Raw genomic sequence first — 26,897 nt, forward strand, 5'->3', positions numbered from 1 at the left:
GTCCCACAATTTACCTAGTTGCTTTTTTGTTAATTCTTGTTATGACAATGGTCCCCACTCCCTCCTTGGTCTTTGTGATAAAGCAAATGTAGCAAATAATTTGGGACGGAGGGAGTATTTACTATTGACTATTGACTATTGACTATTGAGAAAGCATTGGTACTTGGGAAAAAGTATATGTGCATACCCGGTATGGGCCAACAGTGTCCACACCCGGTATGTTAGTAATTTTGTCAGAAAAAGACAAAAAAAAGTTGACTTAGACAACTCTGATCATGTTGGAGAGAAATCAGATCAACTATTATATGAATCAGATCAACTACAATGTGAATCAGATCAACTATAATGTAAATCAGATCATTAAAATATGTAAGTAAAAACCCAAAAAAAAAAGGAAAAGTTGTATTTATTTACAACTTTGCCCCGGTATTTACAAATATCGGGTATGCGCTTATCAGTGTTGTGGTACTTGGTACCCATATTTACTATAGGTTGATTTGGATTTGGTGCGGTTTGGGATATACACATTTTTAAAAAATTAAATAATATCATAGTACCCATATTTATTGTGTTAAATGGTTTCTTTTGCAATAAATATTTTGTAATTTATCATAACTGTTTTTTTATTAATTGTGGTAAACTTACTCTAAATCAACCAAAAAATTCAGCTCGTAATGGGTTGAAAGTAGTTATTAGATCCGGACTATGTCATGGGTAAGGAAAATTTTCATTTATTAATATTGTACTTTAAAATGATAATGTTGAATACCACTCGGTCTAGTGGTTAAAACTTTAGTTAATGAACTTGAAGTCACGGGATCAAAGTCTAACAGTATATGGTTCGGCTTTTTTACGATTTATTGTTAAACGATAAAACGAATTAATTTTGTGTTTTGGTTTTAAAATATCAAAACACAACTCAAACCTTAAACCGAAGTTAGGTTAAAATCGCAAACCGACCTAAAAATTTGACATTGCAAATCAATCCAATCCATAAAAAAAAAAAAAAAAAAAACAATTGTTGCAATTTGATGCAGTCCATACCATTCTCTAAATAGTTTTAGTGTTTTACTTAATGTTTGTGTCTTGAGTACCACCTCTTAAAACTTTGACGAACTAAAGGTAAGTGGAGTACTAGTAGTTAATTTACGAATAGATCTATTATAAATAACAATTTAATATCCATCTTATAATTGCCTCGTCAAAAAAAAAAAAAAAATAGCCTAGAAACCTCATGTCCTATTAGTTGAATGGTTGGTTTTCCTACACGACCAAACACGGAGTTAAATATAATAAAAGGGTACGGTCTTGGACGGTCGGATAAAAAACAAAACACTACACGTAGATTCCACATCATTTTATGGAATAAGGAGATAGGACAGACTATAGGAGTATCCCCTAGGTTACGTTACTTTGTACTTTTCTTCCCTTGTTCACTAACTTGGGGATGTTGAGGCATTATTAATACTTCCTCCGTTTTTAGATGTTACACTTTCTATTTCAGGAAGTTTTAAATTAGATGTTACACTTTTATTTTGGGTTATAACTTCTCTCTATCTCTCTCCTATCACATATTCACATGAGACCCTTTTGTTTTTCATTCTCTCTATCTCTCTCTTCTCCAAAAATTACCTAGGAGTCCGTGATTTGAAAAGTGTAACATCTAATAAAAAACGGAGGAAATACTTGAAAGACATGGCCACGAGTCGGGCTGGCCAATTTAGGACCGGTTTGTAGGTCGGGTTAGCTCAGCTTGGCATGAATTTGAATTGGGATGTTCAGTTGATCGATTCGGTACAGTTTAGGTTTAGGGTTTTATTTTCTCTCACTTTAATCAATTATGCGTCAGTTCAGTCCGAATTAGCACTTGGGTCGGGTTGTGCTAGTTTAGATTTTCCCCGCCAGTTCGATGTTCTCTTTATTGCGTAAATGAAAATGCGTTTTAATTTTTAAATTTTAATTGTATATGCACTAGCATTTTAATTTTCAATATCGTTCATATACGCTAGTGTTTTTTATAATTGGTCGACGATAAAGTATTTTTATGCATTTTTTCGACTGGTTTGAAGGGCCAGTTTAGGATGGAGTACGGTTTACGGTTTGATTAAGGGGCGAGCGTGGTTCACAATCTGATTCATGACTAAGTCCGGATGGTTTCCTCACTCATCAATTTGGCCAACGAGAACCTGTGTGGTTGTTCGATTTTGAGCCGATTAAAACACAGTCGTCTGTCGGACCGAGTCGATCTTTTTACGGAGAGCTAGGTCTGGTTAAGCCTGCCAAATAGCCACCTCTACGTGTAACATATAAAAATGACATTGAAATCAAACAAAATGAGAAAAAGTATGAGATATAGCTCATGTGATCAATAATTAAGTATGATTTTCCTTATATTTAAACTTACCCAAAACAATATGTTCCAATTATTGTGGAACATTTCAAAAATAGAACTATTTATTTAATCACATTTCTCTTTTAAGAAAAACCTTGTTATTGTAAAACGTTTAACTCACAAAAAGATTAAAGTAAAGAATTTGATTTCTTTTGTTGAATAATACAATACTACACGTCTAGTAATCTCTATTATATAAGTGAAAGGAGAAAGAAAATAGTGTCCCCATTACAAAAAGGTCCGATATACCTTTAATGAATTTAATTATAAATTGCATATATATTAAATATTTTTTTCTTCTTTCTACTTGACATATATACTGAACAAGTTAATATTATAATTGAATTTGAATTTCAATAAATATTAAATTAAGGAGAGTGATTTCTTCATTTTATATATGTGTGAAAACTCTTATCAAAAATTTAAATTAACAATATAACTTGATTAACACAAGTAGAAGAAAATATAAGAACTTGAATTTCATATTAATAATTATACTAATAATATTTTTAAACCTAATGTTGATTATTAATCAGTAATCACTTATATTCACCAATTGAACCTGATACATGAATTTTTCCACTTTATTTGAGAACAAGTTTTCTTCTGTTTTATATTTTTCTTCTTTCAATCCTATATTTGAATAATGATGAAAAAATAAGTAAAAAAAAAAACTAAGAAAATATTGATTTAAGAAAAAAATATTAAAAAATAAAAAGTAATCATAAATATTTGCTCAAATCAATTTTTTTATAACACTGATAAATAACTAATTGAGAAAAAAATGTTAATATATATGCGTGTAAAAAATGCTAGTTATAATATGAATCTAGTAGTAGTGATAATTTATTTGAATTGTACTTTCCTTCTATTACAAATAGCATAATATAACAAGTAGCACAATTGAGGGCCTGTTCTCCCCAGCTTATTTTCAGTTCAGTTCAATTCAGTTCAATTCAGTTCAGTTCAGATCAGACCAGTTCAGTTCAGTTCAGCTCTTGACAATATTTTTACTCTCACATATCACTATTCATTTCAGTTCAGTTCAGATTAGTTCATTTCAGTTCAGCTGTTTTATGCCGAAGAGAACAGGTCCTGATTATGATTTGCAATCACAAATCTTTACTCAAAGTACAATCTGAGAGGACTCGAAAATAGGAAGAAGTTATAAGTATAGATGATACGAACACGTGGCAACAAACAATTGTCCAATTACACGTGCCACATATCGTTTTATAAACATCACGTCGCATATATGATGTTGTTTTATACTTCTTCCGTTTAGAAATAGTTGTATCATTTCTAACTTTCATGCATGTCGATGTATGATTTCAAACGATCTTTACTCGATGTATGATTTCAACCATTAATATCTTTAATTATCAATAAGTAAAAATTATAAAAAGTTTATTTTGAAAAAATTGCATCGAGACAAATCTAACAATACACCCACAAGACTATGTTTTTCCTAAAATATAAATTACCAAAGACAATCTAAGTGTAAGATGTGAATACTGCATAAAATATAGAAATGATGCAACTATTTCTAAAAGGATGAAGTATATTACAAAAGAAATAGATAATTGTTTACATGATATTGCAGACCACATATATCTTTCACACATTTTAAAATTTTCATTGACTTAGCGGTTGTTCAGTTCAACTTATTTTAACTTATATAAGATCTTATAAGATTAAATAAGATCAGATTAAATAAGATAAGGTAAGATGTTCTGTTAACTTCTCTTCACTCATTTCAGAAAAAGATAAGATAAGATCTTATAAGATAAGACAAAACAAAATAAGTTGAACTGAACATACCCTTAATATGTGTGCTTAAACCATACATTATTTGTTTCCTAATAGATGTATCGTATTGATTAGACACACTTGTCGATACACATATTTGAATTTTGACCATCAATATCTCCAATTATATGTTATTAAAAACTACAAAAAAATAATAATTTGAAAATATGGATTGAGATTAATCCATCAACAATTAAAATTATGACATTTGTTTTTATAAATTAGTGTAATATCCCGTATTCAAGTAATATTAATTATCGGATTAATTATAAATTAAACCTTTTCAAACTAACAAAAACAAGAATTATAGATATTAAAATGTATATAAGCTATTTCAAGTTCCCTTTATTTAATCTAACTTGTGGACAATAGAACAATTATATACTTAAGCAAAAATAAAAATTACAAAAATGCCCCTATGAGTCTAACTCTAGCCCATCTTCTTCCTTCCTCCATTTTCTTTCTCTGGCAAATTTTTTTTGAAGTGTTCACACATGAAATCAAACACTTCAATTCAATACTACAACGCTCATGTCAGAAATCTTCTTCATTAGTCAATAAAGCTTGCCACAATATCTCACAAAATCTGGAAGAAGCCTCAAAGTTTGAATTCTCAATCTTCCTCCATTAATGTTTCTTGACCCAAGTTCTTTTTTTCAAAGGTTAAACTGATCAACAGTAGGAGCATAGCTTCCAATAATTTCTATAAATACCGATTGATTTCCAAGATTTGCCAACACAAACAAAACCAAAAATCAGAACTTTGTTAACCAAAAATACCACAAAATACAACTTCCTTGTTCCCTCTGTTTTTGGGCGAGCTCCACCGCGCCACCACCAACGACCACCCTCGCTCACACCTTCCTCTCTCGCTCACCTCACGCTGTATCTTCCCTTTCTCTGTCGTTGCTGCCACCGCAGAACATTTCCGGCGATGCAGCCACGCTGCAACCACGCCGCAACAACCCCTCCGCCAGCCCAGCCACCTTTCTTTCTCTCGCAGCACCCTACTCTCTCCGCGAACCACCTTCGACGAACCAACCTGACACCTTCAAACTCGCCGCTGCAGCCTCCATTTCCGGCGAAGCTTCTCGTCGCCCTTCGCCCCTTCCTTTGTTTCTGCCGCAAGGTATGCTGAACATACCTTTCCGTTTTTTATTTTTCGTTTGTTAAGCTTTTGTCTCTTTTGGGTCTAATATACCTGATCATATTTTACTGATTAGTGTTTGGGCTCAAGTAATATACAAGGTTATAACTTAAAGTTACTATTTAGACTAATGAGATTGGAGGTATGACTTATTAATTACAGCTAACCACTTAGTAATGTAACTTAGCTTAATTAATGAGCAAGTTGGGTGAAACAAGTTTAGCAAATATAATACTAAGTAGTCTTATCCTTTGTTTTATTAAGTTCATATTATTAACCTTAATTTATTAATATTTAAGTATGACAAAATTTATGTTATAAAAGCTAATGTAATAATAATAATTATTTAAGTAATAAGACGGTACTTATAAAGTTAGTAAATAAACGAATATACATAGTCCAACTATTAATATGGTTAACGAGTCAATCTTATAACAATAATAGTAACAAATGAGGAATGTTACGATATTAATCGTCTCGTTATCAATTATTGGTTAGATTAAGGAAAAAGGGATATTACAAGCCTCCCCCGGCTATCAAAGTTACTAAGCAGGATTTGAGGTAACGTCTACTGCTAACACCCGCATTCCCTTTCTAAATATCTGTTTTATGTTGATATTTATAATGTTTATGTTAAAATGTATGCTTTTATGGATTGCGGGATATGAAATACTTTTTATGAGCATGATATTTCATGACGTTACGTAATTTATGATGACTTGTCGAAAGATTAAAGAATATGATTTCATGATGATTGTGAAGTATAATGTATAAATAAAAAGAAATGGAACATGATAAACAAAAGTGAAAGATGGTTCTTGGCAGTACGATGTTATGTTGGTCGTGCATGTACCGTTCTATTCTATGGCGGAAACGCCACCTTCTGGTTAGGGGCAATTGTCCCTGGTGGCACCGCACTATGCATGGCTTTATGCCACCTTCTGGTTAGGGACATTGTCCCTGGTGGCTATTGCCCTATGATTATGATGATGACGATGATGATGACGATGATGATGATGGGAGACGTCCCTGTATGTTATACTCGCCAAGTTACCAATAAGATAATTATGATGATGATTATGATATGAAGATAATAATGAATTTATGTTTACATACAATGTTTATGAAATGTTTTTACTCTATTCTCTCTCCTCCCTGTTTGCAACTAAAATGAATTGAAATGAATTTACGATGTTAGAGTAGTATGTTACTGGGCTTCGGCTCATGACGTTTTGCTTTTCTGTTTTAGGTAATGACGGGGATGACGGAATGGCGTAGCAGTGAGGAATAATTACTACTTAAATTATGCAGACTCTTACTATTATGTATTCTAAGCTTAAGAACATAAATTTGTGAACCTTAACTATATTTCACCTAGTTATTTATGCATTTCTAAGTTAGTTATGAAGTTTAATATTTATAAAGTTACGTACTTTAACGAACTTATGTTGCCTTGTATTTTCCAAAAGGAAAGTACGGCAGTAACGCACCGACTAAGTTAAGTCTTCCGCTGCTAATTAAGAGTTAATTAATGAACTAACGATGCTTAGAAGTCGGGGCGTTACAATTAGTAAATTAAAAATGATTAAAGTTAATATTTAAATAGTGTAAAAAGTCAATATAATGCATGGATTAAAAAATCGAGAAAGTATATAATAATGATAATAATATTAAGGAAGAAAATATATTTCACAAACTTAGATGTGATCAACTGGTAGAGTCGAGTTTTAACAAAATATAAAAAGAGCTTGTACTAACTACTAAGCTTGTTAGCTATACAAATTTTAGGTGCTTCTAGAGCACCTAAAACTATATTTATGTGCTTTCAGGCACCATTTTTTTTCCACATTTGTTACATAAATGAGCAAATGTAAAATGTAAAAGTTTAAGATATGCAAAAAATATGTGAGGGAGTACATAAATATAGTTATAGTCGTCTAGATGATCTTGTAGCACTATGAGTTTGGTTCATATATAGTGGTATGTCTTTGGAATCAGGAACGAAATCATGGTGGTATAGGTTTGAAACTTGATACCTAATACTATGGCTATGTTTAGTTCACCTGAAATTTTCTGATCTGAACTTATCTGATCTGATCTGAACTTATTTTTTCTGATCTGATCTGATCTGAACTGATCTGATTACAAGATCAATTTTTTTAGATTTTTCTCAATATATAAGAAAAAATATAGTCATGTGGGGTCTTGTTTGATTCTTCTCAATGAGTACTTTATTAATATTCAATTATTATAATTTTTACTAATATGTTATGAAAGATATAATGATTTTTAAATATAAGCAAAATCTGAACTGATCTGATCTGAACTTATTTTTTCTGATCTGATCTGATCTGATCTGATTAGATCTGAAATAAGCAAAAATAAGGTGAACTGAACATAGCCTATGTGTTTGGTTTTATTTGAGGTTGGAATTTTTTCTTCTATTTAATACCTGGAGGTATTAGTATGAGCCAAACCCACCTCCCCCATTGGATTTCTAAACCCCAGACCTTATGGGTTTGATGTATGAGTTTTAAATCTATCAAATTATTAAACAAACACTAGGTATAAGTTTTGCTCATTCTAAACTCATATCTCATACCAAAATCATATGAACCAAAAACTCCCTAAGTTGGTTACGCCATACAGTGTTTTTGGAGCCTAGACAAACATACGCCGAACTCTAGGCTAGAATCAGGCTCAAATAAGGTTAGGTTGGGCCAAAATAGATCAACTTTAATAAATTACAAGAAAAAATAATATGCATAATTAGAGGTGGCAAACGGGTTATACGGGTCGAATTGTGTCATAAATGGATCAACTTTGTGTCCAAGTTTTGGCCGGGTCGGGTCCGTCCGGGTATGAGCCCACCTCGGTCCCATAAAATTTCGGGTCATATCGGATCGGGTTTAAATCGGGATTTCAATCTCGCAAATAGATAAAACACATATAAGACTAACAAGAGTAATTTAGAAAGTGACTAAATCATATACAGTTTTTTATAACGATTTTTTCCTTAAATTTGTTTAAAAAGTAACTAATATAACAACTTTTCAGATCATCTCCGGATCATCATTGTCGGGTCAATTTCGGATCGGGTAGATTCGGGTTCATGTCACATTCGAGTCTATTTTTACTTTCAGGTTAGGGTCGGTGTCAAATTATTCATGTTTCGATTCTGTTTTGGGTCACTATTTCCGGATGGAAACGGGTCTCGTGTTGGGTCAGCAGGTGCAAGTCTTTTTTTTTTTTTTTTGACAATTGGGAAATTTGCATAAATAAACGAGAAAGTTTACACACAACTTGGATTATTAGTGACCCTTACAATACTTAGAGGCGAAATTAAAAACAAATTACAAGACATTAAGTAGGCAGGATTAGGGGTGAGCAGAAATTCCGAATCTGATCTGGATCTGGGTCCAAGAAAATGGACCAAGTTGCATCTGGTTCCAATTCTAGGTAGAATTTTGTCGGACCCGGTACTTGGTGGGTACCAGGTTCCGCTCTGGGTACGTGGTTGGAGCGGGTTTAGGTCCGGATACCCGGTGCTTAGAATTGGTTTTTTTTTTCATATACTCGTATAGAATTGGTAATAGGATAATAGTTGTTAAGTAAAAAGTTAGTACTTAGTAGGTTTCTAGGCCCATTTAATTTTTGAAAAATTTTTATAGCTCAATTGGCCCATCTTTAGTATGTTGTTAAACTTACAAATAGGTACCCAGTCAGGACCCGGTTAGACCAATTCCAGATTTTTAATACCCATTGGGTCCGAGTATGGGTCCGGGTCTATGAAATTTTACCGGGTACCCAGTTGTGCTCACTCCTAGGCAGGATACACCCTTTTATTGGACCATTGATTGTTGGGATGGCTCTGTTTGCCGGCTATATGCATAATTCTATTTTTATTTTTATTTTTTTGATTGGGAAATTAAGTCAGCCCAAGGGCTAACTCCTACCAAGGCTACTAGCACATTAACTAGTAAAGCATGCAAAACATGTTAAGAAAATACCCCAACATAATACTGGGGGGTAAGGATCGAACCCCTGACCTTATAGATCAGAGGGGAGTGCTCTACCACATGAGCTAGCTCCTCATCCTTATATGCATAATTCTATAATACCCACTCTGTCGTATATAGGAAATTAGTCTCCTTCACTCAAGGAAATCCCGTATTACATGCATAATTGCATATTATTATCCATTAGAAGTTAGAACAACTAGTTTTATATTAGATTGAGAAAACAAAATCTATTACAATTGTCTTTGGGGGTAACCATTAGATTCTCGTTATTCTCAGCAGAATTTTAGCTACTACCTATATTTAAAAGCGTGATTACCTCCATATTTACAGAGCTTTTCCTAAGTACAATATATTTGCAAATTTTTGTCATTCATTGTAAAAGGCGAAATTTAAGCACTGCAAGAAGGAAAAAAAAAAGGGAGGAAAAGAAAACGGGGACATAATGCAGGCGATAAAAGAAAAAATACAAGAAATAAGTTCCATGCGCAAAGCAAAATCTGAGGCCAAGGAACAAGAGAAGGTATGCACATTTCGATTTGAGAAATTGGGAATCAAAAAAACTTAGAATGAATCTGCTTAACAATAACTTATTGTGTACCGAAAATTATATGAGATAGTTTTCATTTGATATATATAGTCGAGTTTTTGTATCATATAATCGTCTTTTATATAGTGAATTTTGTATGATATAATCGATATTCTGATATGATCAGTTCTCATATGATATGGTCGATTTTTTCGAATATAGTCAGTTTTTTTAGAGTGATAAAGCTAAGTCATTTTGGGTGCAAAATAAATTATTATATACCTGGTCCACCTAAGACGTTTTAATTGACAATTGCGTGATATGTCCTCTATTTCTCTTCAATTGATTTGTTCTTTTTTATCATGTTTGATATATAAGTTCAATCATTTATGTTTTCAGTTATCAATAAGCAAAATCTATAAAGTTGGTATCTTGAAATTTATAGTGAGACAAATCTAACATAATTCGATATTGACTATATTTTTTCTTATTGTGAACTACAAAGATAATCGGAGTATTCTTTAATAGGATTTTCCATTATACCTTTTATTCTTTTCTCACTCCTTGATAGAAGGATGATCGACACATTTTGTGCATTATCGAAATCAAATAATAGAGTAATTTAAAAGACGTTATGATCAGTTTCGGTAATAACATCTATACAAATATATTAAAAGGCGTGCGAAAATAAGAAACTGTGCCACGTAGCACTCTCCCTAGGGAGTTTTAGTTCATGTAATTCATGTACAATAAAAAATTAAGAAATTGCATAGTATAGGGTTTGATCTCAAGACCTCAAGTACATATACTAAAGTTTTAACCACTAGGCTAAATTGTATTTAGTGTCATTATTATAAAGTATTATATTAATAAATGGAATTTTTTCTTACCCGGGGCATAGCCCGGGCCTAATAACTAGTTTGAAAATTCTAAATGCAGGAAGAAAAAGAGATAGCAGATGTTAGAAAGGGTATTGCGAAAGAGGTAAGGAAGGCCAAAGAGGCTGAAGCAGCTGTGGAAATACATACTGCCAAAGCAGACGAGTTAGCCAAAAAGGAGATAGCTAAGAATTTAGCTAACCAACACCACCACTAATAATGAATATTATGCCATTAGTTGGACATAGTCTTAAAAAAAGATGAATACACCCTTCAAAAACATTGGGGGATAAATAGGTTATGTTGCAATATGCTCCATCTTTTATTGAATTGAGGATATTCAAATTTATATCCTCCTTAAGAATGTTAATTTACTAGATCATAGCAATAGATTCTTGTTAATTACATGTTCCACAATGGATTGCATACAATGGGTGTATACTATAATTCTATACAATGAGTTTTGGTCCCTCTAAATACACTTGCACGTTTACGAAGTTGACTTTTATATAGTATTTAGAATGTTTAATTTTTTTATAGACGCCCTAATTTTACTTACTAATGCTTTGTATTATATTTACCATACACCTTCTCTTTCCCCCCTTTCCTTTTCCTTTCCCTTTCCCTTTCCCTTTCCTATCTCATTTATCCCCAACGACCACCCACACACTCACCATAGGTTGGAGCGGAAGTTTTCTCGGCGAAAAATCTTCTTCTCCAACGAATGTGGTTGCTCCGGCTTGACGGTGGCCATGACGTGCTTGGAGGTTGGTGGTGAAGGTGATAACTGTTGGAAAGATGGAAAGTAGTTAGAGGCTATGAAGCACAAGTACGCCTCTTGAGGGCCGAATCCCATACCAGCCTACGAGGTACAGATACGGTACGGGGACGGTACGGATACGACTAGGATTCGTCCCCAAAACGAACTCAAAAAACTGGGTATGTTGGATGCTCTTGGGTACGGCCAGACGAAATTTGGGTACGTCTTGGGTACGGTTGGGGCTTGTGAGAGACGTACCCAGCCTTGTCATATATACGAGTTATGAGTCTTATGACATACCCGAAATTCATTGCACCTAGCTCATATTTAGTGATCCAGTTGGTCAGTTAATGAAATGCTCCTACAAAGTAACATGCATAAGTGATTGTCATATTACTGAAGATGGTTCTTCGGTACATTAATCTTTGCAACTACCTTTTTATTATCATTATTTTTTATACGGAAAACAAGCTTAGGCAAGACCTCTAGTCGGGAGGCCAACCTAAAACATACTTGCGGATAATAAGGGGAAAATCAATACAATAGGGAGGAAACAATATAAGAGGGAAAGATAGTCATGAGCCTTCCTAGTCATAAAATTCGCCGCTCGGTTAGCTTCACGAAATCAGTGCAAGAACCGACACTCTTGAAAGTTGAGAATATCTACACTTGCATCTTTAATAGTGTTAGAAAATTTCCAAGAAATATGCCAAGAACCTTTCATAAAATTGATTACTCCTAAATTGTCTCCTTCAATAATAAGATGAGAGATGTTGAGAAAGATATCACCCTTAAAATCTTCTCTAATAGCCCAGGCCTCTGCTTGGACAATAGAAATCTGAGGACCTAAAGACTTAGTACCACCGAGCAAAACATCACCAGCACTATTTCTAATCACACAACCTAAAGAAGCATTGTCATTACTAAATTTAGAACCATCAAAATTTAATTTACAAATTAAATAAATTTATTACCAGCACAAAGAATTTTAAACCTTTGGCGATTCTGACCTGAGAAGGAAGGGGAGGAATCATCAATATCCCTTATCGCTTTAGCCCAATTGCTATAAAAACTATTAACTTGAAAACTGGATCGGGGAGGCAAAATACCTTCATCATTGAAGATAGTTCTGTTTCTAAAAAAACAAAAAACCATCACACAAAGGATAATTTACTAATAACATCCACCGAGGACTTAGAATGGCATGTATTAAGCTAATAAAAAAATCTAATACTGATCCAAAAAGTTAATCCCCTCAAGAAGAAAGGACCAATCACTACTAGCATGAAGGCAAGCTAAAATGTCTAAAGTAAACGGGCACTGAAGACAAAGATGATTCAAAGACTACTGAGCATTACTACAAAGCACACACTGCTGTAGAAGGAAAACTTTACTTTTTTTTCAAGCCTATCCTTGGTATGGAGGCCATCATGACAAGCGTTCCAAAGAAATTTCGTTATCTTGGGAGGAACCTTAAGTTTCCAAATCCAATCATAATCAACTTTTGTAAAATATGGATTTAATAAACCTTGAGTTAACCAATAACCAGACTTGACATAATACTCTCCATTAGAAGATAAACTCCAAATCGGCACATCAGATTGAGGATTCGAAGGGAGGAAAGACTGGTAAAAAGAAGTAGCTATATTTGTAGGAACGAGAGAGATTAATTTATCATAATTCCAGTTACCATTCTCATCAATCATCTCATTCACTTTTAAATCATCATTAGCAGTAAGAGGCTGAACAACTAAGCGGATACTGAAAAATCCAATTGTCATCCCAACAACTAATATCCTCACCATTACCCACTTGCCACCAAAGACGTTCCTGAAACAACAGATGAAGACTCATAAACTTCTTCCATTGCCAAGAAGCAACCAAAGAAACCTTATGCTTCAAAATATCATGATTTTTACTATACTTCTTCTTAACCAATTTAACCCATAAATTATCAGAATTTTTAACAATTTTCCAAAGAAGCTTCAGTTGCAAAGCATATTATTATTGTCAGCTTTACGAATACATAAACCACCATGTGATTTAGGAAGGCAAATTTTATCCCAATCAATGAGATATGCTGATTTGTTGGTAATGTCCTTATTCTAAACAAAATTCTTATATGTTTGTCCAAGGTAGAGAGAATACTTTGAGGTAAATAAAAGCTTTGCATTTGATAATTGGCTTTGGACCGCCAAATTAGACTGAATTAACACCATTCTCCCAGCTTTCGAAAGAGAATTGACTTTCCATTTCGGAAGTTGATTAGAAACTTTAGATACGACTTTCCTAAAAGTTTCTTTAGTAACCCTTCTCAATAATTGGGGAGCCTAAATACTCTCCCAAATTTAAGGACTTAGCCATAGCCAAAATACATGCAAAGTGAGCTTTAGAACTTTCCACAACATTAGAAGAATATTGAAACGCAGTTGGTTGGGATGGTACTTGTGATATGTACAATAACAAGATGTCAAAGTTTCAAATATATTAATATAGATAGCACTTAACTATACTTTAGAGCTAATAAAAAATCAGCCCGGACTGTCCCGAATTTTGGGCGAGTTTGGGCAGTTTTTTTCGCCCGCGCCGGTCCTGACCTGAATGTTTGTTGCTTTGGGACGGGTTTTGGACAAACAAAAAATGCCCCTTTGAGTCTAATTTCCGACACGACTCGATTTTAACCCAAAAGACTGTTTTTTTTTTTTTTTTAATCCGAAACAACGGGCTCTAGCCACAAACTTTCGGCCCGGCCCGAACAATGAACCATTGTCAAGGCACGACCTGAATCCGGCCCGATCAATGATCACTTCTAATAAAAATATGTTAAATAATGATAGCATGGTATTGGTAGGTAGTTTTGTTTACTTGTTCCATACCACGATAACGATTAATAGACAGATCCTTTGAGTCTAATTTCCGACACGACTCGATTTTGACCCAAAAGACTGCTTTTTTTTTATCCGAAACAACGGGCTCTAGCCACAAACTTTCGGCCCGGCCCGAACAATGAACCATTGTCAAGGCACGACCTGAATCCGGCCCGATCAATGATCACTTCTAATAAAAATATGTTAAATAATGATAGCATGGTATTGGTAGGTAGTTTTGTTTACTTGTTCCATACCACGATAACGATTAATAGACAGATGTATAAATGAAAATTTGAGTACATTCTTAAATTTTAACAAACATATTTAATTAACATCTTACCATTATTATTTTTTTCTTGAGGGAAGGATAGAGTAAGAAAAAAGAAACACAGAAAAGAAACGTTTGTAACCCTAATTCTACAGATTCCAATTCGTAGAATTTGCTGCGATTACAAAGGAAATTCCATCTCTCTCTACCGATTACTAATCACAATTTTCTTTTCTATCTAATATCTTGCATTTCGCATTTCGTATTTCCAGCATCAATTCAAGTTACATTTCGAGAAAGAAATTGAAGAAATTTTTTCGACGATTCCAAAAAATTTGAAGGTTCGTTTAGGACCAATGTTAGTATACATTGTAAGTTTTAAGATTTAAAGTTTGTAGTTTAGCATTAAATTTTATTGATTAGTATGCGAGCTCAAATTAAAAAAATCCAGATTTTGGGGCTTCAGTTAAACCCATTGAAACCCCCTTGGATACGCCACTGTTCTATTCCATTTCCTATTGATAGTACATTAATTAGCAGTTCAAATAGTTTTGTTAGCAGTAATCATGATAGAAATATTGGTGATAATAGTAGTTGTAATGCTAATCCAAGGATTAAACCTAAGTTAGAAGAACCAGCTCTTATTAAATTGAAGAAAGAGAGAGACCCAGATAAGTTATTCAAACTTTTCAAGGAAAATTCCCAAAATCGTCTTGTTGTCGAAAACAAATATGCCTTTGAGGATACGGTTTCTCGGTTGGCGGGTGCTGGGAGATATGATTACATTGAGAATTTGCTTGAGCATCAAAAGTCCTTGCCTCAAGCTAGGAGGGAGGGCTTTATTGTTCGGATTATAATGTTGTATGGAAAGGCGGGTATGGTTAAACAAGCCGTTGATACGTTCTACAATATGCATTTGTTTGGTTGTAAAAGGACTAGTAAATCACTCAATGCTACCTTGAAGGTATTGAGTCAGACCCGTGATTTGGAGGCCATCAATTTGTTGCTTGAAGAGGTGCCTTCAGAGTTTGGGATTACGCTAGATGTGATTTCGGTTAATATTGTGATTAATGCTTTTTGTGGGATGGGAATATTGGATAAGGCTTATATGGTGATGGTGGAGATGGAAAAGACAGGGATAAAACCTGATGTTGTTTCTTATACGACTCTTATAGCAGCATTCTACAAGTATGGTCGTTGGGAGATAGGAAATGGACTGTGGAATCTCATGGTTCATAAGGGATGCTATCCTAACACTGCTACGTTTAATGCTAGAATCCAGTTTTTAGTAAGTAGAGGGAGAGCATGGCAAGCAAATGATTTGCTGGGATTGATGGAAAATCTAGAGATGCAACCAGATGAGGTTACTTATAATTTGGTTATTAAGGGGTTTTATCGAGCTGGTTTTTTTGATATGGCCAAAAGGGTATTTTCGGCCTTACATGGTCGGGGTTACAAAGCTAATGTTAAGATTTATCAAACTATGGCACATTACTTATGCAAGGCAGGAGATTTTGATTGTGCATATAACATGTGCAAAGAATGCATGAAGAAAAATTGGAATCTGAATGTAGACACCATCTGTGTATTACTTGAAGGTTTAAAGAGTATTGGGATGGTAGATAAGGCTGGGGTGATTTTAAGTTTGGCTCAAAGAAGAAATCCTCCCTTTCCTGCCAGGCAGCTGGATGTGTTTAAAGCTATATTAGCAAGATGTTGACATCTAATGAGCTGAATTAATACATAATAACATGTGCAAAGAATGCATGACGAAAAATTGGATTCTGAATGTGGACACCATATGCATATTACTTAAGGGTTTAAAGAGTATTGGAATTGTAGATAAGGCTGTGGTAATTTCAATTTTGGCTCAAAGAAGAAATCCCCCCTTTCGTGCCAGGCATCTGGATGAGTTTAAAGCTATATTAGCAAGATGTTGAAATCTGACAAGCTGAAGTATACATAGTAAATCATATTATGATTCTCATCTCCTATGCTACGTTGTTGGTGTTAATTCACTATCTTTTGATAATTTAACAGCATAAGAAGCTCTGATCGGTCAGACATCCAAAGAACAATATTTCTTTGTTCTGTTGCGTTTTTCAGCTTGGTTGAACTGACTGATTATGTGGATATCGCTTCCCAATTGCGGTAAGTTGCTCCTTGTCTTTCACCAAACAAGTTTCTCCATCTTTCCTTTTGCAGCTTGTATAAATGATTGCATGACAGGACTAACTATATCCCACCCCCCCTCTCTTTGACTGGATAATACAGTCTATGTAATGCATCAATGCCATTAACAGCAAAATTAACAAAATTGAATATTTGCAAATGTGCTTGCTGGTTTAAACTTTAAAGATGAGTATTGCATTGCGACCTTTTGCGGCTCTTATATGTGTGATATTTCCACAAGCAATTTTGCCATATCAGTTCTGGCTGTTTACAGACATAGTAGTGAAGAACACAACATTAGCGGACTTGCCATTTATATTTTTTCTTGATGCCAACAATATCCTTTTAAATTTTGGTACTGGTAAATTAGTTGAGCCATGGTCAACCATTCTGATGACGAAGGATGACGTATGTGCTGTAAAGAAACTAGATTGTGGTCAAGACCCAATAAGGCTTTGCTCATAAAAGTTGTTTTTTGTGTTTTTGTAGCTAGAAGACAAGTTGCCACTTTTTTTGCATTACAAACGGGATTCTTTCTAGTGGAAATGACTTTTCTTAGTGGTCAGGGTGCATTATATATGTCCTCAGGGCTCAGGCTCTTATGAAACACTTGCAAACTTCATTTGTGACATTTATGAGGAATAAGGGGAAAAAGATTCAAAAGTATTGATAGAATCTTCTGCAACTGTGTGTCTTCTAACATTTTGTGGGAGGGAGATTTGTTTATTGAGTCTCTCTTTAAGCTCGTATGGCGGGGCACTATCATAGGATTTTGCTGTTTGATGTTATCAGTGCTTAGAACCACTGGATCTCAGGCAATAAATTAAGCAAACAAATGAATGAAAATCGGAAGATTAGGGCAAGATACTAGTTACATTAATAGAACAGTTTAATCGGTCAGTTACGTCGCTTGACATGCGAGAGGTTAAGGTCTCTCCCGCTAGAAATTACTTAGCTCACTTTCTGAATAACTCTTCTCAGCAATTAGTTCCCTTTTCTATATCTTCATTTCTTTTTCCTTGCATAGTACTTTAAAGGTGTAAGTGTGTAACTAACTTCTGTTGAAACTTGAAAGATATCATTACCCTTCTAGCTCATTCTCCATAACTAACTTTCTTGTAAAATTACATACTTTTCCTTAGCATTATCCTTTTTCTTCTTCCTTGCATTTGTAAGCAGTAAAGGAGGACCTTTTGGGCTCTTAGCACAAAGAGATAAGACATATGAGTGCTTTGTGATAATTTCTCATAACCACATCTCTTTTCCCCTCTCCTTCTCTCGTGAGAAGGAGTCTTAGGGTGAGAAGGAGCTAGAGTTCTAGGCTTATGGACTGTAGCACTACTCACTTATAGCTACACCATTAATAATTCGAGTCACAGTTTTATTTAAGTCTTATTTCGAGCTACAGTTTTATTGTATCTGAAGCTGTCTTATTTTCATCGAGAGTGCTGTTGCTTCCTTTAAGTCTTAAAGTTTCCTTTTGCTATGGAGTACAAATTGATAAGAGCATTGAGTTGTCTGTCATGGAGTGTTGATGTTGTGGTTGTTGAAAATCACAAAGTGCGTAGAGAACTCCATAATAAAATTGATTTCTTTAATTGCAGCATGAGGGGAGTCCAGATAGGAGTAACTTTGAAGGATGTAAAATGATTATATGAAGCCTTTTCAGCAATTCAAGATTGATGATGATTGTACTGGATACCACTATCTATTTGCTGTCCTTTTCCTGTTTCTGGTGATCTGGAGATGAATGTGAGTATGAAAGCAATGATATGATGATATCTAGTTCTTTTTACTAGTCTTAAGGTAATTATTATAACTGATATGAATAGCTAAACTCTGATCCAGGTCATTTGCTGTTCTAGAATATGAAGCTGCCTGTGGCATCAGCCTCTAATTCTTCTCCTTAGGAAGCTTAAGCCTGTTTTGGCCTTTTCTTGGGTAAATGTTTCTGCAAGCCTCAAATGAGAGAGCATCTGATCACATTTTTTTATAAGTTCCTATATTATTTATTCTTTCGATTCATTTATGAATTCTTGTAAGAAGATTGATATACATGGAATATACAATACGACCTCTCTACAATTCTTTCCATTGCAATATTGACTTTTTTAGCAATGAATATTTGGCCATAATTTGTTCAATCTCTCTCTCTCTCCCCCCCCCCCCCCCCCCCCCCCCCCCTTGTTCTGCTGCCTTGCTGCCTCTGCCTCTATCCCTTTTTCTTACTGGAAGAAACTGTGCAAGATCTTTTAGAAGAATCCAGCCATTATAATATCTAGATTCAATTGTTTTCTCATTTTGTTCCATTTGAAGTTGAATATCATTGGAGTTGATTGATCACGGAAATGGAATTCTGGTTTGGTGTTAGCTTGGAAATTAGTGAATGAGTAAGTTCTCTTACTGTGGAAGATGGCTCACCGCAAGTTTTTTTTCTTTTGAAAGTTCTTTGTGATTAACTCATCAAAGGTAAATACCAGACAGAACTGCAGGTTACGGTTACTGGATGAGCTAACCTGGGACAATTGACCTGGGACAATTTTCAATGAGTAAAAACTATGACTACTTTATTGTTACCTCATCCCCTTCCGAATCAAGCTCATGAGGGTGGGGTGTAGATATTGCAGATTATCCAAAAGAACTAATGGCTTGTTTTTCTGTTTTCTGCAAGAAAATATGATCACAGTCTTGTGTATATATATTCAAATATGCATAAGAAATATTGTGTGATCTATCCTGCTGTCTGTTCGTGGAGTTGAAATTTACGCACTTCCAGTATTTGTTACACGGCAGTTGGATAACAAGACTTGGATCTGGTTTTTATCTATGTTGTCAGTGGATACAGGCTTCTTTGAGTCACAGTGAGGAGATCGATTGGTGGCTATAAATTGTTTGAGCAGCAAGGGTTTTGTGGCATCTTTGTAGTTCTCTGTGTGGAATTTTTCAGACTCTCTACATATCTCTTTATACATTGCGAACTTGACAAGGATATGCATGTCTTCTGTGCAAAATCTCTGATGAGGGAAGTAAAATTGAGGTTATTGTTTTCAGAACCTCAAGTCTCAAATCATCATATTACATGTTTGTATTATCTGAGGCCACTGTGTCTACAGATTTCTTTTGTTGTTTATTCTCTCCCTTCAAAAGTGTCAATGTTTTCTCCAAAGGCTAAACAGACGAAGAAGAATGGGGCGAGGTTGGAAAGGGACTGACTTTGTACAAGATTTAGTCATTTAGTCTGATATTTGAAGTCTGGTATGCCATGCGCTCATGCCAATAGCTATTATTATTAGTAATATTGCTGTTTTTTTGTCGGATTTACGGAAACAACCTCCTAGTGTATTTGTTAGCAGTAAGGCTGCATAATTCCCTTCCAATCACTTTGTGGTGGTGTCAGTAATATCTAAGTTGATCATTGTTATAAATCCTGCGGGATCTGCGGATGTTGTTAGATGAGCTTTTTACTTTGATTTCTTGTGAATTGAACTCTGGGAAACATGATTCAAACTCCTTACAGATCAATTTTCCGTTAACAGTTTTTTTGTCGGCTAAAATTCCTTCTGCGTGCAAGACCAAGGTTTAACATTGGGAATGAAAGGCATAGGTGTACTTTTGAAGGAGTTGAACCTTCTCTGTTAATTTTTTTTGTCTTATTATAGACTAGCAAAAACTAAGATATAGCCCACTGTATGCCTACAAACATGCATGATCAACTTTTTCCATTTAGTTGACAAAAGCATGTTGGAGTAGCTGGGAGCCTGGGACTCATTAGGCTATGGGTAACTCTGCTATGGTTTTTCCATATTCTCAAAGTTGAGTGTTATTTAGATCTTTCTGTTTGACAGCATCCTCTTTCTTTTGTTTGTGTTTCTAGTTAGTGGGTCCAACTGTTAACACATGGTTCATTGACTAGAAGTTTGTGGAATGATTTTGATCTTTCAGGTAGTTGTCTCTATGATGACTAACACCTAATCTTATAGTTTTCTGTTGTATGTCCATGATACTCTTTATTTCAGATATCTTGTTCAAGTTGAGCTCTGTTTAAGCTTCTAGGCAAAGGTTCCTGAAATGTCATAGGCTACAGCTGCTGATTGTTCAGGAGTTCTCACAAGCAGTTAAATTTGTGATTGGTAAAACCTTACAAGTGATCTGGTCCTGGGAGATTTAAAATGCTCCGTTCTGAAGCCAAAGTATGCAGATATAATGATGTCAAAGACTTGAATTTGATGCTTCTGCAATAGTCGGATAGATGTTTGGAACTTAAGTGTTTTATGTAATCGAGTGGACTTCCAGTTTTGGATTATTTTCATGTTAAAGGTTAAGCCTCTTGTACCTTCTAGACTTTTAAGGAAAGTCTGGTTCAATTTATTGAAAGTTTGAAACTGAATGGTATGAGAATGAGAACTCCATGGGTGCGAATTTGAAAACTGTTACTTTTTCTCAGCTGTTTGATTCACTCAACGTATGGATTTAGAACCCATTTCTCAAAGGAGGGAGGTATGGATCTCAATCGGGAAGGGGTGGGGGGTTGGGGGTGGGGGGTGTGGGTTGGTATGAGATTCACGGGGTTTACGGGGAATGAGGAACCTATAGGTATGAGGTTCCATACCCAAGTTACCTCAACCAAACAACTTTATCAGTTTTGATTTAATCACATATTCACATGAATTTCATTCGTTCCTTAACCTCCAACCAAACACACCCTTAAACATGGAAGCTTGTATTTAGCATGTCAAGTAAATGACATTTGGCTCTTGAATGCTGCTTTTGATTTCTGTGCTCCTTAACAAATGAAAAGACATGCTTCAAACTCCCAAGTCCTCTCTTTGTTTCCGCATCTTCAGGATGGAACTTGGAAGTATCGGAGATTTAAAATTCTCTGCAATCTATGGATGTATAGTGTTTCCTTGTGACCCTAATTTCTAATTTGACCTTGCTGGAGATGCTCGACATTGGAGTCTGTGTAGTGTTCTAGTCAACTGTTTGTCAGGAGATTCACAATTGACTTTCTGAGCACCTTTACCTGGTCAGTTTCCATTACATTATTATATCTTCTCGTTCTTTTCTGCTCTTTTTTCTATCCACTATGTTTTTCTTCAGAGCAGCATTGCATTGCACTTTACGGAAGGGGTTATGGTTGTTTTAATGTTTCAAAGCAAGACTTAGACTCCGTGTAGTCCTCTGTCCCTCCAAGAGGAGTTCTATACTCGGTTTTTCTCATCGTCTGTTTACATATGAAACAGTTTTCATTACCTCCTTTACGTATTCTGTTTTAGATTATGAGATAACTTTGCTCTTACTCTGGTTACTGGTACTAGCTATGCTTTCTTTGATTTGATTGTTTTCCCAGTTATTGATTGTTCGTCTTCTAGTGGTCTTCCTTTGATCTGTTTGTACCTCTGTAATTGGATGGGAATATTTTTGAGGCATTAAAGTTGATGTAGCATGTCCAGTTACCAAAAAGATCACTCATAACAGTATGCTGTCAGATTGGGGATGATAGTTGCTAGAGCATAAACAGAGTAGAGGTGGTGGTTGGTACTCAGTATTGCACTATTGACATTCTATTTTAAAGATGTTCTCTCTGTTTGGATTTTGGAATCTTCTACATTCGAGTTATTGGTTGATAAATGTAACAAATGTAAACTCAGTTACTCATACACTTTGATGTAGAAGCTAGATTTCCTTTTTCTCTCTCTTTTGATTAGGAAAGCGGCACATACCAGGGGGTAGCGACTGTTTATTAAAAACACAGGACTCTGCTAAGAATCTTTCAGACTAGCAGACTTGCTTTCTTGTCCTCGGCCTTCAGCTGTGATGCATCCAGCACATTGTATGGAGTGCAAGAACAAAGGGTTGTTTTATTCATGTGTTTGCGTATTTTAAAGGTGTAGCTATGCTTGGAATTTTCAAGTGGCGATAATATATCTGTGCAAGGAAAATTCCAGCTTTCTGAATGACCTGAATGTTTAGTTTGTGTTCAAAACCTAATATTTGGTTGTATTCTATATCTCTTGTTGTCAACTGAACACTGTTGGATAATTCATATATTATACTTCCTGCACAGAGAATATCATCAAGCTCCTGTGTTTGACTAATCCGAGTTCTCTTCTTTCTGGAGACAAAGGAATGCTGACCATTTCTTTGATTTTTGGATAAAGTTCTCTTCAATGTGCTTGTTCACATGGGAATTGAAGTTTGGTTGTTAGACGTACTTGCAGATATTTACCATATGCTACATTACTTTCATCTCATATTAGCACTGTCAATGTGTGTCAAATTCCTATCAGAAAATGGTGTAAACAGTAAGTTCAAGGCGGCTTATCCTGAATTTTCTCTTGGAAATAGTTTGCATTGAGGATGGTTGGAGGAATGTTCCCTCTACAATATAAGGGGTTGACTTCTGGTTTGAATTTTAAACATATGCGATTTCAGCCCACTGTTTAACTAAAGCTATTTCTTTATAATTGCCTGGAGCATGTGTGCTGTGCAAAATTATTTGACTTGGTCCTGTGTCTGCTGGAAAGTAGAAGATGCCGCTTAGTAGTTTTCGAGCACAGATACACTCATACACAGATGTTTTTTGGTCGAGTACTGGGCTGGATGTTAAGGAATATCAGGCACTCAGACTGGCAGGCTTATGAGCTCTGTTTAAGGATAACTTTTCTGAATCTGAGCATACCTTCAATATGGATGTTTGCTGATGGTATGTTTCTGGTTTGACTTGGGCTTAAGACCACGTGTTTTTGTTTCTCCAGAGCTTCAGCTGCACAGTTCTTAACTTCTTGTAAGACCTGGATGAGTGGATGTCACCCCCCTTTATGGAAATGATAGACTGATAGCTGCAGGCGGAACCAGTCTGATCTTGGTGGTGTGCGCCGAGCTAGTTTGAAATGATTAGTTCAACTTGTATTACTAACCCTTCGTGTTGCTTCCTACCAAAAAGTCCGACGAGCCTTTTATAATTGGGCCAACCATAGCTGTATGGATCCTTTTTTTCTTCCTTTGCTGTCTTGAGTTAGCTTAGGTCACGGGTGAACCTAGCCATATTGGTTTGAGGGCATCGACTGGGCCTGCCTCAGCAGTCATGGGTACGACTGAGCCAAATCCCGAGCCAGTTCCTTGCTGACCTGACCACTTGATTACCTCTATCTTTCGTTTAGTTCTCCACTTCTGATGATATTTTAAAGAGTTAGTGGAGAGAAATTCAAATGTAAGCTGCCCACAACCAACTACTTTTCTGTTCTTGCAGTAGTTACTTTGACAAGTAATGTGCCAAATATCTTTGACCACTTATATTATGGCGTGGTGTAAAACAAAATTTTGGTTTTGTAGGATGTACTATGTAGATTGTCCTTTTTTTTGAAGCCAGAAGCCATTGTTGCTGTAAGTTTAAGTTTCCTGCAACAAGTGAGCTACTCACAGCAAATTCCCACCTACCCTTCCCCCTAACATTGCTAACACTTTTGGTATTTTTTCTACCAAGGTGACAACATAACAGAAATTTTCTCCTTTCTGTTGTAGCTATCCTTAATACATAGGATCTCTGTGTTTACATTTACTAATATCCTTGGTAATCTACATATTCCTGCATCCTGTTCCGCGGAGAGCAGAAACTAAATGGCGAAGGAAGGTGTCTCCGCAGCCTTTTATAAGCTTAACCTGCATTGCCCTGAATGTGCTAATAAGATCAAGAGTCCCCTTTTGAAGATCCAAGGTACATGTTTGATTTCACTGTCATGTTCTGAAAATCAGAAAATAAATCATTGTACAAAATGGGGGTCTGTATCAAATACAACTAATGTAGATTACTAGAACTGATCAAGTATGCAGGCCCTGTTCAGACAGCCTAATTTCTGGCTCAACTGGTTGGCTCAATCGTTGGATGTGGCTGACTCCAATATTACCGGATTGTTTATTGCGCTCATTGTGTCGAGCTAATTGAGCCTAATCAGACCATGATCAACTCTAGATTCTTTTAACAAGCACCCAGGCGAATTTTGCATTGTAACAAGCACCCAACGACCTCAAGTATCACTCAACTCTTTTCTTGAATCGTTTGTTGTCTATACATACATGCAGGAGTACGAAACGTGGATGTGAACTTCGCGAAGAGTGAAGTAAAGGTCATAGGAGTTATCGATTCGAAGAAGATCCACCAAAGAATAGAGAAAATAAGCAAGAGGAAGGTGGAATTGCTCAAAGTTGAAGCAAATTACAAACACACTGTTGTAGTAGAGAAGGTTGTCAAGGAGACCAAAGAAGTAAGTTATTTGTAGTTACATTCTTTTACTGCCTTACATAAGTAGGAACTTCGTATCTAAAGTAGCCCTACATAAGTTGAAGCAAAACTTCATATATGAAGTATGCAAAATATACTTGTATTTACTAATTTTGTACAGAACATTGAACTTTATTCCAAATAGTTCAGAATAAAGTGAAGTGACATAATCTGATAGCTATTTTTAGTAATTGTGCTTAAATCATTTAACTTCCTTATCTTTCTAAATTATAATGGTAATTGCATCAAACTAAAAGTTTCTTGGTGGACCTTTTGAACTCTGAAGGCAACTGTATTCACCCATAAAGTGAAGGCACATTTGCATTGTGATCAATGTGAGGCTGATCTTCGTCGGAAGCTATTAAGGCATAAAGGTATGATCATTTATTTTCCTGGCCATTTTGATGCAACTCTGATCTTGTCGTATTATATTTTTTAATGAAATTTAGAAATTCTTAACCTATGCCTTGTGGCATAAATTAGAAAAATCCTTTTTTAGAAATTTCCAAGATTTATTGCATCAAATTACTCCCTTCCTTCCAAATTCATAGTCGTATATACTATTTTAAAATGACAAAGAAACCATCTCATAAAATAGTATTAATGAGGAGATGATAGTAAAAATGCAACTATATTCTTAATTTTTTGAAAGGTATGTAACATGTGAATATGTGACAACTATTGTCTAATGAAGGGAGCATCTTATTGTCACTTATTTTTTGTCATTTGGTATTTATTGGCAGCAATTTATAATGTAAAATCTGATATGAAAGCTCAGACTATGTTGATTGAGGGGAGCATTGAAGGGGATAAATTGGTAAAGCACATACGAGAGAAGTTTCACAAACATGCAGAAATTGTAAGCGCCAAAGAAGTAAAGAAGGAAGTGAAGAATGAAAAGGGAGAGATAAAAAAAGTAGAGGAAACAAAAAACACAAAGAAAGTTATTGATGTTGAGGAAGTGAAAGATGTGAAAGAGAAGCTTAAAGAAACTAACACTCCTTACATAATTCACTATGTTTATGCTCCTCAATGGTTCAGCGACGAAGATCCAAATGCATGTTACGTCATGTAAACACTACCAAGTCACAATTGTATGTCCAACTTTTTTGTGATTTGGGTACAACTTTAAGTCAGTTCTTTTTATCTTAGTATTATTGTATGATATTTATCATTACTTATGATGAGTTACTTTTTCATTATGAATTCACCTTGCTTAGATTTTTAGACCAAAGAGAATACCGTTTTCTTTATTTTAGGATGTTTGATTGTCTTTCACCATAGAATGTACTCCCTCTGATCTTTATTAATTTACTCGTTTATTTTGCACAAAGTTTTAAAAGAAACAATGTTGTAGGACATAAAAGGAAAGATAAATTATTATTTTATGTTAAAATTGAATGTATGTGTGATGGAAAGTTAATGATTTCATTCTAGATATAAAAATTAAAAAAATGAGTAAACTAATAAGGGATATCCCAAAAAGAAATACGGGTAAACTAATAAAGACCGGACGTAGTATATATGGTAATATGGAATGACGAAATCAAGGTGTTTATTAACTAAATTTTCAAAAAGCCACTAAAATTTATAAGGAATTAGAATCACTAAGTGCAACTTTAAAATAAACAAAGCTTGTAAGAAATTTATAAATCACCGATTTAGCACAAATAGCTCTCCAGAACTATTAAATTGCTTGTTTCTTAGATAGGGTTATAACTATAGCTTTTTATACGAAACATAAGAAATCAAATTTAGTTTGGCAGAGGAAA

At 34.9% G+C, this 26,897-nt stretch overlaps 2 protein-coding genes and 1 long non-coding RNA gene across 4 annotated transcripts; all 3 read left to right on the forward strand.

Moving 5' to 3' along the window:
• The first annotated feature begins 4,550 nt into the window (after nucleotides 1–4,550).
• LOC104905195 (uncharacterized) lies at nucleotides 4,551–11,251 on the forward strand. Its single transcript, XR_007271911.2, has 4 exons — nucleotides 4,551–5,330; nucleotides 5,847–5,909; nucleotides 6,598–9,890; nucleotides 10,836–11,251. It is a non-coding gene; the product is annotated as an uncharacterized LOC104905195 (long non-coding RNA).
• Nucleotides 11,252–14,709: 3,458 nt separating this feature from the next.
• LOC104905194 (pentatricopeptide repeat-containing protein At1g80150, mitochondrial) lies at nucleotides 14,710–18,929 on the forward strand. Of its 2 annotated transcripts, none has more exons than XM_010693648.4 (3): nucleotides 14,710–16,823; nucleotides 18,449–18,596; nucleotides 18,677–18,929. In XM_010693648.4, the coding sequence occupies exon 1, from the start codon at nucleotides 15,097–15,099 to the stop codon at nucleotides 16,390–16,392; it is 1,296 nt and encodes a 431-aa protein (XP_010691950.1). In that variant the 5' UTR covers nucleotides 14,710–15,096; the 3' UTR covers nucleotides 16,393–16,823; nucleotides 18,449–18,596; nucleotides 18,677–18,929. The 2 variants fall into 2 exon arrangements, with proteins under 2 accessions (XP_010691950.1, XP_010691949.1); XM_010693647.4 differs by having other exon boundaries at nucleotides 18,693–18,929.
• Nucleotides 18,930–21,391: 2,462 nt separating this feature from the next.
• On the forward strand, nucleotides 21,392–26,335 carry LOC104905193 (hypothetical protein). The gene is made up of 4 exons (XM_010693646.4): nucleotides 21,392–24,561; nucleotides 24,927–25,108; nucleotides 25,412–25,499; nucleotides 25,869–26,335. Exons 1-4 carry the CDS (start codon nucleotides 24,465–24,467, stop codon nucleotides 26,198–26,200), a joined length of 699 nt encoding a protein of 232 aa, XP_010691948.1. The 5' UTR covers nucleotides 21,392–24,464; the 3' UTR covers nucleotides 26,201–26,335.
• The last annotated feature ends 562 nt before the right edge of the window (nucleotides 26,336–26,897 follow it).

Source organism: Beta vulgaris, chromosome 1 (genome assembly GCF_026745355.1).
Source record: "Beta vulgaris subsp. vulgaris cultivar EL10 chromosome 1, EL10.2, whole genome shotgun sequence".
Classification (NCBI taxonomy): domain Eukaryota; kingdom Viridiplantae; phylum Streptophyta; class Magnoliopsida; order Caryophyllales; family Amaranthaceae; genus Beta; species Beta vulgaris.

Excerpts from the sequence above, each read along its gene's own strand:
- LOC104905194 (XM_010693648.4), top strand. The coding sequence starts at position 15,097 with ATGCGAGCTCAAATTAAAAAAATCCAGATTTTGGGGCTTCAGTTAAAC.
- LOC104905193 (XM_010693646.4), top strand. The coding sequence starts at position 24,465 with ATGGCGAAGGAAGGTGTCTCCGCAGCCTTTTATAAGCTTAACCTGCAT. Across the intron at positions 25,109-25,411 it reads TTGTCAAGGAGACCAAAGAA|GCAACTGTATTCACCCATAA; the intron begins GTAAGTTATTTG and ends TGAACTCTGAAG. Across the intron at positions 25,500-25,868 it reads GAAGCTATTAAGGCATAAAG|CAATTTATAATGTAAAATCT; the intron begins GTATGATCATTT and ends ATTTATTGGCAG.